Genomic DNA, 15,864 nt, shown 5'->3' on the forward strand with positions numbered 1-15,864 from the left:
AAGTAGGGGGTGAGCCGATTTTGCAGAGAGCCTCATTGGTGACGGGGGTGCGGGGACTTTCCCAGAAAAAGCAAGTCAGTTCAATTTTTTCTGTGCAAATGAGTCTAAATTTACACACACAGTCATTTGCATTTTGAAAATTCAGAGATGTTTCGGGTGCCCTCGAACAAGGGTAGCCCTTAATAAAGGTAAAGGGACCCAAACCAGAGCAGCACATGGAAACGCCGTTTACCTTCCCGCTATAGTGGTTCCTATTTATCTACTTTCATTTTGATGTGCTTTCAAACTGCTAGGTTGGCAGGAGCTGGGACCAAGCAACGGGAGCTCACCCCGTCACAGGGATTCGAACTGCTGACCTTCTGATCAGCAAGCCCTAGGCTCAGTGGTTTAGCCCACAGCGCCACTTGGGTCCCTCAATATGGTGCCCTTAATATGTTGCTAGACTCCAGCTCCCTTCGTCCCAGCCGGCCGACCATGGGGGCTGGGATGGTTGGAGCCAAAGTCCAAAGCTCCTCGAGGGAACCACTTTGCCTATCTCTGCCTTGGAGGGTGATCGAATATAGCAAGTTTTATTTTACTGCTGTTTAGCAAACAAAGGTAACCAAGCGCTTCGAAAGTGCCTGGTGGTGTATTTGCAGCTGGCACCCATATTTTAAGTATTACTTAATGAGCTTTAGAGCGAGTGTGTTTCCTACACAAAAATACCGGGTAGTTTACAGGAAAAGGTTCCACGCTGCTCCCGTCTTGCTTGAAAAAAAATAAGGGAGCTGGAGAAAGAGACTGTCTTCTACCACGAAACCTTACCAAAGAAACACAACTGGGTTATGATGGAAAGCGGCAAAGATGAAAGAAACATTAACACGGGAAGGACGCCCCATTCCTCTGCTCTGTCAAGTTATTTAAGAAAGCAAATGGCATTTTATTTACAAAATACACAGATCCCGATATCTATACAGCTGAGCGAAAAGTCATGTGGATCTTGATAAAACAAGAGGTTGTCTACAAGTGTCCTGGCAGCCAGGAGTGCATGTAAACCATCAGTGCACCAGGAGATAAATTAGGGGCTAGTTACATGAGCACAGCTTTTAAAAGTGGGAGCCTCAGCTTGTGGGGGGGGGCATTTCTGGTACTCAAATGCTTACTACCAAAGCAGGCCTGCTCGGCCACCAACCACCAAGTCCACCAGCAGCCTTCCAACTATATACCCATATTTTTTTTGGGGGGGGAGGAGAAAACACAGCTGTCATTAGCTGCTTGCTTCGGACTTGGTTAGATATGGCAGCTTCCTGACGGCCACTACGCTTGCAGAGCACTCGACGTCACCACGATCGGTCACAGCGCCACCAAAAAGCACATTTCTTTCCTTGCACCTTTTTGCTTTGGCCCCCTACTTAAAAACACATTTAAAAAACAAAACAAAAAAGCAAACCCAACCTGCATTCCAGGAGTTTTTGAGCAGCCCCCCCCCCCAAGTCCAGCAAAAACCCGCTTCCCACTTCAACAACAGCTGCAACAAGCACTATGACTCGGAAGGGATGCTCGTCAATGAACAAGCAGGCGATTCCAAGAACGGCCTCTTTGACCCTGAAGGTCAAACGCTAGTTAACTAAGGGAGACACCTTCTTCCTATCACACCTACCCTCAAAGGCCTTGAGGGAAATAATTGAGCAGGAGATCCTGCCTGCCAAGGAGAACAACACTTCCTTATTTGTGCTGGGAAACATAGAATCTAGCAAGGTCCCACCAGGAGCCACGATGGAGGAAGTGAAGCATCCTTTTATCACCGGAAGACTGTTGAGACCCGAGGGGTGGGGGTGGCAAGCAGGCTTGGAAAGGGAATCTTGGGCCTTAATGGATTGTTGATTTTTTTTAGCATATATATTTTTTGAAGGAAATTGAAGCATTTTTTTAAAAAAAACAACTTAAAACACAGCTGCAACACCCTCCTCCCCCCCAAAAGCAGCAAGTGTAAAAGAAACCCTCTCCCCGCTTCCCAACCCTCCCCCCACCCACCCACCCACCCAGTTTGGCTTTGGAGAAATCCCATCGGCGGCCATGCGTCTTCCCGAAATCCGGGAGTGCTGCCCCCCCCGGCAAAAGCGCATCCGTCCCATTCCGTGCAGAGGTTGCTGCCTATGTACACGCCCAGTTCACAGTTGGAAGTTCACATTACGTCAGTAGCTCCGTTCCGAAGAGGCTCAGTGGAATAATTCAAGTAACAGGCCGAGCGCTTGCCGTTCCCCTTTCCCGACGCACCCCCGTGTCCCCCAACTGTCCATCGCCGGCAATGGACCTTGTGCCAAAAAAGGAGGCGATGCGGCAAGGGCCGGAGAGGAAATCGTCCTCAGTGCATACACAGCCACAGGACAAACCTCTCATTCCGGGGCGAGGTTTGCTTCACAGTACCAGTTCCCAGGCCCGGCCACGCGGACCCCCTTCCCTTTCCCCAGACAGCCAGTTAGCTGTGAGCCTCGGTGCCATTTGGCGTCAGCTTGGCTTTCCTCTCCGTGCCCGGCCCGCGGGCAGAGTACTGCACCAGGAGGAAAGGCTCCTTGGTCTCTCCCTCGCCGACGATGCTCTCCTCGTCCTCCGACTGGCTGATCCTCTGCAGGCGCAGGTAACACCAGCAGCCCAGGATCAGAGCGCCCAGAGCAGCAATAGCGATCAGGATGACGATGACCGTCACCACGCCGGTGGTCGGGCTGTGGTCCATGATCGACATGGCTGCCTCCTGACGAAGACCAACCACAGGCTGCCGTTTTATCCCTTTGGAGCCGGTCAGTCGGAAGAGGCGTTCAGCTGCTCCTTAGCCCCTGGAATATGAGAACAGAAGATTTCAATTCTTGTTTTCCGATTGATTGATTGATTGATTACTTGTTACACACATGAGGGTCCCAAGCAGTGTGAGAAACTCAAGATATACAGGTAAAGGTACCCCTGACCGTTAGGTCCAGTTGTGGATGACTCTGGGGTTGCGGCGCTCATCTTGCTTTACTGGCCAAGGGAGCCGGCGCACAGCTTCCAGGTCATGTGGCCAGCATGATTCAAACTTCAAGAAAGAAGATTCCACCTAAACATTAGGAAGAACTTCCTGACAGTAAGAGCTGTTTGGCAGTGGAATTTGCTACCAAGGAGTGTGGTGGAGTCTCCTTCTTTGGAGGTCTTTAAGCAGAGGCTTGACAGCCATATGTCAAGAATGCTTTGATGGTGTTTCCTGCTTGGCAGGGGGTTGGACTGGATGGCCCTTGTGGTCTCCTCCAACTCTATGATTCTATGATTCTATGACAAAGCTGCTTCTGGCAAAACCAGAGCAGTGCACGGAAACGCCGTTTACCTTCCCGCTGTTTACCTTACCTATTTATCTACTTGCAGTCTGACGTGCTTTTGAACTGCTAGGTTGGCAAGAGCTGGGACCGAGCAACGGGAGCTTACTCTGTCGCGGGGATTCAAACCACCGACCTTCTGATCAGCAAGCCCTAGGCTCTGTGGTTTAGATTACAGCACCACCCGCATCCCCAAGATATATAAGCTAGGCGCTAATTAAGTTGGAGGTGTTAAAACACACTATAATTGGGGTCCTGGCCTGGGAGGCCTCAGGCTAAGGGCTGCAGCTTGGTGATAAGCGCTGTTGCGTTTCTGGCAGAAGGTGACAGCTATAATTCCTGATATCTCATGGCACTGCGTCTAGCCGCCGGCAATGCAGGACTCTTTCACCCAGTGTGAGGCTTGAACCCACGACCCTAAGAGTATCATGCTTTATCGGCTGACGTTTTAAAATCCAACCTCCATCAGCCCCCAACAGAACGGCCTATCATGAGGGATGATGGGAGTTGTCGTCCAACGTAAAAGGTAAAGGACCCCTGGACGGTTAAGTCCAGTCAAAGGCAACTATGGGGTTGCACGCTCAACTCGCTTTCAGGCCAAGGGAGCCGGCGTTTGTCCACAGACAGCTTTCTGGGTCATGTGGCCAGCATGGCTAAACCGTTACTGGCGAACGGAGCACCGTGACGAGTGCCACAGCACACAGAAATGCTGTTTAGTCCCGCTGCAGCGCTACCTATTTATCTACTTGCACTGGCGTGCTTTCGAACTGCAAGGTTGGCAGGAGCTGGGACAGAGCAACCGTCGCAGGGATTCGAACTGCCGACCTTCCGATCAGCAAGCCCAAGAGGCTCAGTGTTTTAGACCACAGCACCACCCACGTCCCTGCCGTCCAACATATCCTCGGTCCAGGCAAGCCGGAGGCATCATCACAGCTGAAGGACAAATTCCAGCCAGGCAGAAACACTCAAAGATGCAAAGCAGGGAGGATGAGGGTGTGTGGCCTGGGGAAAGGGGTGTGGCCAAGAAAAGGTGTGGCCTGGGAAGAGTGCTGTCAGCTCGACAGAGGGCCTTGGGGCAGGGCCTGAATTTGGTACATCACTGCCCTACTTGGGGGGGGGGAGCCATCCAACCCAGACCAATGTGCTTTAGACCTAAAAGTCTCTACAAGGAGATGTAGACCTTAGTGGAGCTAAGATGCTGCCCATTCATTTGCTAAGGTGCAGGTAGTTCCCGAGGGGCTTATCCTGACTCAACCGCAATATCGATGTCAGCTCACCACCCAGCCCCATTCCTGCTGGACTTTTAAAAATCGTTCCAAGATCTCGGGTTTGCTGTTTATAGCTATTCCAAGCAATTACCAGAGGATGCTCGAAACCTTGCCAGCATCCTCCACGCTCTCTGAGCATTGGGTGTCAAAACTGTGGAGTGCAGATGCTCAAGGCGGTCCTATGGCACCAGGGAGACCAGCAAGTTTCTAGAGGCATAAACCAAACTCCATGCATGCACTTGCTTGTGTCCGAAGTGCCCTGCCTCTCTTACAGCTGGGGTGGGGAACATCTTTTTCAGCCAGAGGGCCACATCCCATCTGGGCAGGCTCCCAAGGGCCACATACCAAGGTCTTATGAAAATTCACCTGCGTTTGAATGTGAATTTCTTATGTACACACTCCTGCATTTTATTTTCACTACCACATACATTTTTTTAGCAACATGTTACTGCAGTATATGCACTTTGCACATTACTTGGCTAGAGATAGGTAAAGGTAAAGGGACCCCTGACCATTAGGTCCAGTCATGACCGACTCAGGGGTTGCGCGCTCATCTTGCATTATTGGCCGAGGGAGCCAGCGTTTAGCTTCTAGGTCATGTGGCCAGCATGACAAAGCCACTTCTGGCGAACCAGAGCAGCGCACGGAAACGCCGTTTACCTTCCCGCTGTAGCAGTTCCTATTTATCTACTTGCATTTTGACGTGCTTTCGAACTGCTAGGTTGGCAGGAGCTGGGACCAAGCAACGGGAGCTCACCCCGTCGCAGGGATTCGAATCGCCGACCTTCTGATCAGCAAGCCCTAGACTCTGTGGTTTAACCCACAGCGCCACCTGGCATTGCAAAAGTCTGAGAAGCGCAAATCTGGAAGGATGGGGGGGGTGTTTTGGATTCCGTACCATTTCAGAAAATTCAAGTTATAAAATTAAGCGTGAAATTGAGAAAGCGAGTAAGAGGAAACTGGATGGATTCAGGACAGATGAAGTTAAGTTCTTGTTCGCACAGCACATAGTTAAAATATGCAATTCACTCCCACGGGGAAGGCCACCAACTTAAAATCATATAATTGTAGTGCTGGAAGGGGCCACAAGGCTCATCTAGTCCAAACCCCTGCAATATGTACTTTAAAATGACTTTAAAAGAGGATTGGAAAAAGTCATGGAGATCGTACGGGGGATGATATATAATGAATTGTAGAAAATGTTGAAAATAACATTTGTTAAACAACCAGAAGCTTTTTTGTTAGGCATTTTAGGCCAAGATATACTGAAAGAGAAGAGGACCCTATTCATGTATGCTACTACAGCGGCGAAAATGTTGATAGCAAAAATTGGAAGACTGGAGAATTACCAAATAAATAATAATAATAATTTATTATTTATACCCCGCCCATCTGGCCAGGTTCCCCCAGCCACTCTGGGCGGCTTCCAACAAAATATTAAAATACAGAAATCCATCAAACATTAAAAGCTTCCCTAAACAGGGCTGCCTTAAGATGCCTTCTAAAGGTCTGGTAATTGTTGTTCTCTTTGACCTCTGTGGGAGGGCGTTGCACAGGGCGGGCGCCACCACCGAGAAGGCCCTCTGCCTAGTTCCCTGCAACTTGGCTTCTCGCAACGAGGGAACCACCAGAAGACCCTCGGCGCTGGACCTCAGTGTCCGGGCAGAACGATGGGGGTGGAGATGCTCCTTCAGGTATACTGGACCGAGGCAGTTTAGGGCTTTAAAGGTAAACACCAACACTTTGAATTGTGTTCGGAACCGTACTGGGAGCCAATGTCGGTCTTTCAGGACCGGTGTTATGTGGCAAGAAAAACTGATGAGTTATGCAGAAATGGCAAAACTGACGGACAGACTACGGGAAAAAGACAACAGTGACTTTGAAAGAGAATGGGAACCATTTATTGTATACCTGCAGAAACAAAGAAAGACTATTGACTTGATGGCAGGATTTAAATAAACACTCACCCCCTTTAGTAATAGAAATATGTAGTAAACAAGGAAATATAATATACATTTTTAGAGATAAAGGTAAAGCACCGTGTGTAATACGGGGAAAAATAAATCAGAAGTGGAAATTGGGGGAAGCCCAGGAGGGGTGGGAAGAGGGAATGTAATATGAATGTTATGGATATGTGATGTTTGTAATTGAAAAAGAAAATGGAATAAAAAATTAATAATAATAAAAAAGGAAAAAGTCATGGAGAAAAGGCTGTAATCCATCTTGGCTTTGCTCCACAGGCAGCAATGCTTTTGAGTATCAGCTGGTCTCCCCACAGGCAAGCTGGACAGGATGTGGGTCACTGATCCAGCAAGTCTGTGACCTCATGAATTAGGGAGATGCACATTAAATGCAAACCGAGCCCAATTCCTCCCTCATCCTGACTCACAGGGTTCTCCTCCTCACACCACAGCCAGGGAGAAAGAGAGAGCAGTAGTTATCTTCCGCTTCAAATACTGTAACGCAAAACCCTCAAAGCTCGCACAACAGGTTCGGTGTCTCCACAAGCGCATGGCGGTGAGAAGGTACCGCTGGTTTGCAACATCCATGCCAACAAAGGGAAGGGAACCCTGGAAAGCATTGCCTGTTCTTGCCATACAAGGGGAGAGGGTAAAATAATAATAATAATAATAATAATAATAATAATAATAATTATTATTATTATTATTATTATTATTTATACCCCGCCCATCTGGCTGGGTTTCCCCAGCCACTCTGGGCGGCTTCCAACAGAAAAATGAAATAAAACAAACTATTAAACATTAAAAGCCTCCCTAAACAGGGCTGCCTTCAGATGTCTTCTATAAATCTGGTAGCTGTTTTTCTCTTTGACATCTGATGGGAGGGTGTTCCACAGGGAGGGCGCCACTACCAAGAAGGCCCTCTGCCTGGTTCCCTGCAACTTGGCTTCTCGCAACGAGGGAACCACCAGAAAGCCCTTGGTACTGGACCTCAGTGTCCGGGCAGAACGATGGGGGTGGAGATGCTCCTTCATGTATACTGGACCGAGGCCATTTAGGGCTTTAAAAGTCAGCACCAACACTTTGAACTGTGCTTGGAAACGTACTGGATGTAGATCTTTCAAGACCGATGGTGTTATGTGGTCTCGGCGGTCGCTCCCAGTCACCAGTCTAGCTGCCGCATTCTGGATTAGTTGTAGTTTCCGGGTCACATTCAAAGGTAGCCCCACGTAGAGCGCATTGCAGTGTTCTGGCCTGAAGGGTGCAATTGCCTGAGGGTGCAGAGGCTGCTGGATAGCGCCCAACGCGCCCAACTCCATAAAGGTCTTCTCACAGCAGCCAGCCAGATGCCCGCAGGAAGCCAGAAATCAGGACCGGCGGGCAACGGCGCTCTCCCCATTTACAATTCCCAGCCACCGCTATGCAGACACGTAACTTTAAAATGTGCTTCCAGTGTTTGCAGCTGTAATTCTGTCCTGAAAAGTATTTTAAGCCACAGACAGCTTTGCTTCAAGGAGCTTCTTATTTCAGCCTTTGTCAATCCGGTGCCCCTCGGCATTTTGCACCTGGCTATCGGCCACTTGCAACCAAGCGAAGATGCCTGGGTGCCAGGATGGTGCCCGACATCTCCACCAACTAGGGATCATTGGATCTGGACTGTTTTCACGCACTAATCCCCCAACCAGTAGAATTCTATCAGCTATCTTTTATCTAGGCCAGTGTTTCCCAACCTTGTGCCTCCAGCTGTTTTCGGACTACAATTCCCATCATTCCTGACCACTGGTCTTGCTAGCTAGGGATGATGGGAGTTGTAGTCCCAAAACATCTGGAGGCACAAGGTTGGGAAACACTGATCTAGGCAATCAGAATGAATTTCAGGAACCAAAATGCTTTTTTCCCCTGTGCAGCCTGAGCAGGAGCAGTGAATGGCGTTACACTTCCTTGCTGTCAGCGCTTGTCTTCATTTACCTGCCCTGCTCACAGCTGTGAAGAATATTCCTATGTTATGAATGGTCCTTGTCACCAAGGAATAGGCCAATATATACCGGTACGTGGACTGTCCCCGGATCAATGGACTTTTCTTCTTTTAAATTTTCAACGCTCTTAATCTAGCTCATGTCTGTCCTCTTGAACAAGCTAGATAATTAACCGAGAATCAATCACAGGCAGTCCATCATTTGAAAAATAAGACTTTAGAATCATAGAATCATAGAGTTGGAAGAGACCACAAGGGCCATCCAGTCCAACCCCCTGCCGAGCAGGAAACACCATCAAAGCATCCTTGACATATGCCTGTCAAGCCTCTGCTTAAAGACCTCCAAAGAAGGAGACTCCACCACACTCCTTGGCAGCAAATTCCACTGCCGAACAGCTCTTACTGTCAGGAAGTTCTTCCCAATGTTTAGGTGGAATCTTCTTTCTTGTAGTTTGAATCCATTGCTCCGTGTCCGCTTCTCTGGAGCAGCAGAAAACAACCTTTCTCCCTCCTCTATATGACATCCTTTTATATATTTGAACATGGCTATCATATCACCCCTTAACCTTCTCTTCTCCAGGCTAAACATACCCAGCTCCCTAAGCCGTTCCTCATAAGGCACCGTTTCCAGGCCTTTGACCATTTTGGTTGCCCTCCTCTGGACACGTTCCAGCTTGTCGGTATCCTTCTTGAACTGTGGTGCCCAGAACTGGACACAGTACTCCAGGTGAGGTCTGACCAGAGCAGAATCAATCACAGTCAGTCGATCATTTGAAAAATAAGACTTCTAAAACCTTGGTTTAAGGAGCTGTTTAGCCCTAGCTTATATATCTGAGTTTCCAACACTGCCTTTGGCCTGAGCCAGTTGGGCGCTTATCGTGTCCTTACTAGCTAAATAAGGTTGTTTAGATGGGAGTTCTCAGCTGCTTAGATGGAATAACAGATGGGACCGGGAGGGGGCGGGGCAGGCTTGGCACAAGATCCCAACAAATGCTGGAGGCAGGGCAGTAGTAGTTAACAGGTGGGTAGAGAAAGGATAGCAAACATTCTGGATTCACCATTCTGGGCTTCATTCCACAGCAGGGAGACCCAAGTTAGGAGAAATCTATGGCATGACCAGACTGAAGATGGCATTAATAGTAGCCCTATCTAAAAGGGGGGGGGGAGAGAATCTGGCAAGTCCCCTATGAGACTTACATTTGGGCTTTTTAATTTAGAAAAAAAATAAGGTGACTAAAGTTAGGGAAATGCCAGAGGTTTATACATTTTTAAGACCATTGTGGTTTTGACAGGCTTTTAATGTGGGATCCCTTAATCAGATCCGTCATTATCGATGCTAGCTGCTTGCCAGCTCTATTTTCCGGTGCTCCGTTTTAACGTTTCCAGAATGTTGCTCTTCATAGCCGCTGGGTACCGCCGGGGGGGGGGGGGGCTCTCTGACCCACACTGCAGTTTCTGAATGTAAGCACAGTTAAAAGGGGATGTCGTCGTCCTGTACAGGACTAGAACTCAGAGCCACCCAGGGAAACTGGGGTAGCCAAGTCAGGACAGAGAAAAGAGCCCTTTGCACAGCAGTATTAGAAACTCAAGATATATAAGCCAGGTGCCAAATGACCTTATATCTAGGCTATGGTCACCATAACGGAATGTTTGTTCGCCAGGGGGTTGGACTAAATTCTACAGTTCTATGATCTCAGCTACACTGCTTGACTGTAGATTGCTCTTAAAACAATTCGCTTGTCCCAGTTTGCAAAGGAGGAGAAACAGACACCGTGGAAATGGAATTAACTATGGACTAAGGCAGAGTTTTTTAAACTGTGGCCGCCAACCTGGTGCCCAGAAATCTCCACTAGCAAAAAGCCACATGGCGAAATTCAAACAGTGTGCAGCACATAATTGGTGGGGTTCACCAACAGAAGATGGTGGTCTATCAACAGCCCTGTGAGGGAGGTTAAGAGGCTGTGACTGGCCCACAGTCACTCAGTGAACTTCAGGCCCAAGTGGGGACGTGAACCCTGATCTCCCAGGTCCTAGTCTGGCACTCTAACCACTGTACCACACTGGCTCCCTAGAGACCTTCTGCTATGGGGCAGCTCTATAAATTAAGTAGGCAAATAAATACAGTGGTACCTCGACTTACGAGTAACTCGACTTCCGAAAGTTTCGACTTCCGAAGTCGGGTTACGCGGAAGTCTTTCCCCTGGTTTTCGCTGTGTGCGCACAGTCTGCGCGTGCGCAAAGATCGCGCTTTGCGCATGCGCAGAACGGGCGCTTCGAGAACCGAAGAATTCGACTTCTGAAGAGCGCCGCGGAACGGATCACCTTTGGAAGTCAAGGTATCACTGTATGGGGAAAACAAAATGTCACTTAGAGAAGGAAGTATTTTCCTGGAAGCTAGAATTTGTTTTATTCCCGATCGTTTCCTTTGATGTTTTAACGTGCTGTAAACCGCTTTGGGATTTTTTCCCTTTAAAATATAAAACGGTATAGAAATTAAATTAATAGCAGCAGCAATAAAGTTCGTAAAGGTGCCCAGACATTCTGTTGTGGTGACCGTAACCTACCGTGTTCCTCATATTATAAGACATGTCTTATATTTATTTTTTCCTCAAAAAAACACACTATGGCTTATTTTCAAGGGATGTCTTATTTTTTTCTTCATCCTCCTGCCACGGCCAGCATTGCTGCTGTGCCTATCACTATGTCTTATTTTCGGGGTATGGCTTATATTTCTTGAATGCTTAAAAATCCTGCTATGGCTTATTTTATGGGTATGTCTTAAAATATGAGAAACAGGGTAGGTTTATGGTGACATTTGGTGATTAGCTTATAAATCTGAGTTTCTAACACTGCAGCCAGGTGGGAGGGTTTCAGAAGCTCACCAGCAGGGCTTGAGTGCAAGAGAACATCTCTCCTGCTGTTGTTCCCCAGAGACTAAGAACCACGACACAATGGTGGCTGGACTCACACAACCATTAACTCAATTTTCCTGATGTTTCCCTACCTGCTAATTGTGGCATTGTATCTGAGCTTGGGCAACACAGACCAATAAAAAAAACCACTTCCAGAAATACAGTGAAATATACCACGGAGCTCATTTCCATGTTACTTGCTTCCAGGAAAAAAAATAAGCAAACAACATGGAAATGAGTGCCATATTCCGCTATATGTATTTCCATAGTCGTGTGAAGGCAGCTCAGATATAACGAGGAAAAAAACAGTTGGGGAAACGAAACGCCATGTGAATGCAGCTAGTATCAAAGTCATCCTTCCTTCCCGCTCTGCAATGTCGATTTTGCAATGTCCTTCTGAAGAAATCACTGCAAAAAAGAGGGAAAGAACCCCGTATCGGGTCTAGACAAAGCGTCTTTTATCCCAAGCATGTTTTGAACACCAGCCTGTCTCAGGGGAACAGTGGTTCCCCCCCCCCAAAAAAAAGCCAGGTAGCTGGATCTTCTCAGTCTCTCCTGACACTGCGCATAAATCTCAGAACCTCACCAGGTCAAGGCAGGAGAACGACTCACACAAATTACAGAGCTAGTCATCAACCCAGCCAGCGGTGGCACAAAGTCACAAGGCTTCTGCAAGCATTTTTTTTAAAAAAAGAGATGGAAAAGAAGATAAGAGGCCACAGGCCGCTTGGCCAGTTCATTAGGTCCACAGTGAGAGGGGTGGAAGTGGGGGGTTATCCCAACAAAGCCTTCAATCAGGTGGAGGGACAACCACAGTTTAAATCACTGCGCAAATTTCCTCTCTGGATTAAGAACATAGGGATGCCACAACTCTCTCTCAGACAACTGGTATTTGGAGACACACTGTCCCTAAACAATCGTAGTAAAAAAAGCCAGCAATAGGGGATGGGGGACTTGGCATCTTGAAGAACTTCCCGATGATAAAGAGTCATAGTATTGTAGAGTTGAAAGGGACCCCCAAGGTTCATCAAGTCCAACTTCCTGCAATGCCCGAGAGCGGAACAGGCTGCCTTGGAAAGCGGCAGTCTCTTGTTCATGCAGATGCCAACCCATCAGGGATGTTGTAGCAGTGGGAATCTTCAGCATCACAAATGGGTTGGACTACAGGACATTTGAGGTTGCTTTATCACTTATGAGCGGATCTGGTCCCACAATAATTCTCTGGCTCGGAAGAGAGGGCTGGGCCGCTACTCCGGGCAGAAAGAACCACACTCACTTAAAAAGGCCCGTTTTTACATCACAGAATTTCGCTGAGGCACTGCTCTGGAAGTCTCCTGGTCTACAGCTCTAGGAAGCTGCTCTATGCATTGGCTCAGCTTTCCCAGCTGTGCCTGGAGATGCCTGGGACTCAAGGTGGGACCTTCTACATGCAGAACAGTTGCCCCACCGCTCAGCCACACACAACTCTTCCCAGAAGGGTCCCAGCTGCGTTTATAATCCAGTGTCCATTCCAGTCTCTGGGCAAAGAGGGTTACATAATCCTATTTGCGCCAAAAGCCCTCGATGGTGGAGGAGAAACCGGGCTCTCTCGCACCGCTCTGCAGCAAAGCAGTCCCCACGCAAACCCCCATAGGCCAGAATGAAATCAAGAGGGCAGGTCATTTGGACATCAACGCCAAGGGGAGTGTCGGACACAAAAACAGCGAGGAGTAGCACCAAGCAACACACAGACCGCCCCTGCTGCCAGGGCAAGTGCTCAATGGCTCATTATGCTCGCCAACCGACAGTTAACCAAGGCTGCAAAAAATGAGCATTTCCCCCCAGCCAATGATGTTCTGCTGGCTGGAGGCATCAAAAGCTCTCTCTCCTCCCTCTGGGAAGCCCCTTTCCCCTCGCAAACAAACCCTGGGGTATTCAATTCAGTTTCCCCACTGCTTCTTTCAGATTCTGCAAATTCTCTAGACCCCCAAGGAAATGCAACACAGCCCCCTTGGCCAGAAATAAACACAGCCAGCTGCCCCCAACTCCCAGCGGCTGCCGGAGCAGTTGTTGTCTGCTGAAGGCATCCTGCCCCCCCCCACTTTCCTGTCCACTCCACACCCTGCACAAATGCAACCACAGCTGTGGGGCAATGTGAACCTTCAGTGCATGACGCCACATTGGGGGGGGGGGCAAAATGCACAGGCAGCGAGCCGGACAGAGCAGTCTGCCCTTTGACAGGCTCCTCATCTCTGCACAAACAAGAGGGTCTGTTTGGTTTGGGGTGATGGCAGCAGGGCTATTGGAGGAGGAGGAAAAGGAAATATTCTGGGAGCAATTATGTATTTTTCCCGGGGGAGCTGGACGCAACTGAGTAAGAGGCGCAAGGAGAGTGTCCTAGCCCTGCATGTCTTTGCATGCGCTGGGATGGCGACGTGAGCAGGGGGGTGGGCTCTGCGTTCGGAGGCACATGGCGCAGGATGTGGTGGGGTGTGTGCGTGCGTGCGTGCATGCATGCACTGCCATGGGGAGGGACCCCCCCCACCCCCCCAAAAAAAAATCGGCTAAAAGACACATTTTACGAGGAGGAGGAAGAGAGAAGGATGCCTGAAACACGCAAGTCTTGGGGGGGCTGGGATCGAGGGTGGGGGCTTGCAATTCAACCTCAGCAAACTATACCAGGCCTCTCAATTGGGGGGGAGGACACAGAAGACGAAGACCCTTCCCCCTCCACTCGAGGCTGCCCGAACCGCGCCCCATGCACTGGAGTTCTGCGTGCATATTTTTTATGGGGGGGGGTCCGGGTTTGCTACGCATGCATGCAACGCAGCCGAGGCTTTTGCAACCTCAGCAGCCCCTCTTTTCTCCCCCCCACCAACCAGGCTGCAGCCGCAGCAGCTCGGCTGTGCGCAGAGCTGGCCTCTTCCTTTGTTCGCGGTGGCGGAGGAGGGGCGCGGGTAGGGGGGAGGGAAGGGGAAAGAAGAAAACGGGCAACCGCCCCCGTCGGATCGAGGGGTGGGGAGCATCTCGGCGCCGCACTTTCCCCCCTCTGCGCCCTACGCAACTTTTCTGCAACCACCAAGGCTCCTCTAGAGAGCGGGTTTGTTGGTGAGGCAGGAGAGCCAGACAGCCACCCGAGGCAGGGGGCTGGAGACGGGGCTTCCCACGTGCGCCCCCCTCCTTTGAACTGCGCCTCTCTTTTTTTGCAAAAGGATCTGGGGTGCGGGCCTATCACCCACCCCCCGTATGCAAACATGCAAGCAAGCACGCACCCATGCATTGCTTCCCCCCCTCCCGCGGATTTTCAGCAAGCGCCCGCCCGCCTTCCCCCGCGGAGCTCACCGGGAAGGCGCCCCGCCGCGACGCCCGCCTGCCGCTGCCCCTCGCTTGCTGGCGATGTTGCTGCTGCAGCCCACCCGCCAGCGCAGCCACCATCCCGGAGCCGCCGAGCGCCCCGAACTGCTGCCGCCCGCGCCGGCGCCCGCTTTATATACCGCGGCTCAGCGGCCAATCCGCGGGCAGAGCTCCGGCCCGCTTAGCAACAGCTGACGGCCGGGGGGGCGGGGGCGGGGGCGGAGCAGGCCGCACCCACTTACAGCCCCCACCTGTCTGCCACGCCCCCAGCACCTCCCCAGCCAGGAGGGGTTGGGAGGTCTTTGGCGTTAAGGATGCAGAAATGCTACTCTTTGGGTTCCTCCTTCCCACCCCCAGTTCTCCACATTTCCAAATGGGCTTGCCGGTTATCACTCTTTTTAAAGCCCCCCCCCCGGAAAAATAAACAAATCAGCGTCTCAGTGGGAATTTCACTTAATACAACGCATTTTGTTTCTATTCTTTTGGCAGGCAGTATTGCTAGCCACGTAAAGCGATTTCCCCTGATATTATTAGTTGTCATTATTTATATCCCGGCTTTTCTCGTGCAAATTAAAGCAATCGAGACACAGGAAGCTAAAAAAAACCCATATAAACAATAATAGTTAAAAAGCAATTAATCCTTAATAGTATTAAAAATATACAGTGGTATCAAACTTAAACTTCTCAAACTTAATCCGTTCCGGAAGTCCGTTCCAAAACCAAAGCGTTCCAAAACCAAGGCGTGCTTTCCCATAGAAAGTAATGCAAAACGGATTAATCTGTTCCAGACTTATAAAAACAACCCCTAAAACAGCAATTTAACATGGATTTTACTGTCTAACGAGACCATTGATCCATAAAATGAAAGCAATAAACAATGTAAAGCTAAAGGGACCCCTGGCCATTAGGTCCAGTCGTGACCGACTCTGGGGTTGCGCGCTCATCTTGCATTGTTGGCCGAGGGAGCCGGCGTATAACTTCCAGGTCATGTGGCCAGCATGACAAAGCCGCTTCTGGCAAACCAGAGCAGCACATGGAAACGCCGTTTACCTTCCCGCTGGAGCGGTACCTATTTATCTACTTGCATTTTGA

General features: G+C 49.6%; 1 protein-coding gene across 1 annotated transcript; it reads right to left on the reverse strand.

Annotated features, from left to right (window-relative positions):
- Nucleotides 1-1,230: 1,230 nt before the first annotated feature.
- SNN (stannin) lies at nt 1,231-14,901 on the reverse strand. The gene is made up of 2 exons (XM_035132170.3): nt 14,761-14,901; nt 1,231-2,813 (listed from the first exon to the last, which is right to left on the reverse strand). The coding sequence occupies exon 2, from the start codon at nt 2,720-2,722 to the stop codon at nt 2,459-2,461; it is 264 nt and encodes an 87-aa protein (XP_034988061.1). The 5' UTR covers nt 2,723-2,813; nt 14,761-14,901; the 3' UTR covers nt 1,231-2,458.
- Between the last annotated feature and the right edge of the window lie 963 nt (nt 14,902-15,864).

This window comes from Zootoca vivipara, chromosome 13 (assembly GCF_965207765.1).
Source record: "Zootoca vivipara chromosome 13, rZooViv2.hap1.1, whole genome shotgun sequence".
Classification (NCBI taxonomy): domain Eukaryota; kingdom Metazoa; phylum Chordata; class Lepidosauria; order Squamata; family Lacertidae; genus Zootoca; species Zootoca vivipara.

Bases quoted from the DNA above. Each gene is read 5' to 3' on its own strand.
- SNN (XM_035132170.3), bottom strand. From the start codon at position 2,722: ATGTCGATCATGGACCACAGCCCGACCACCGGCGTGGTGACGGTCATC.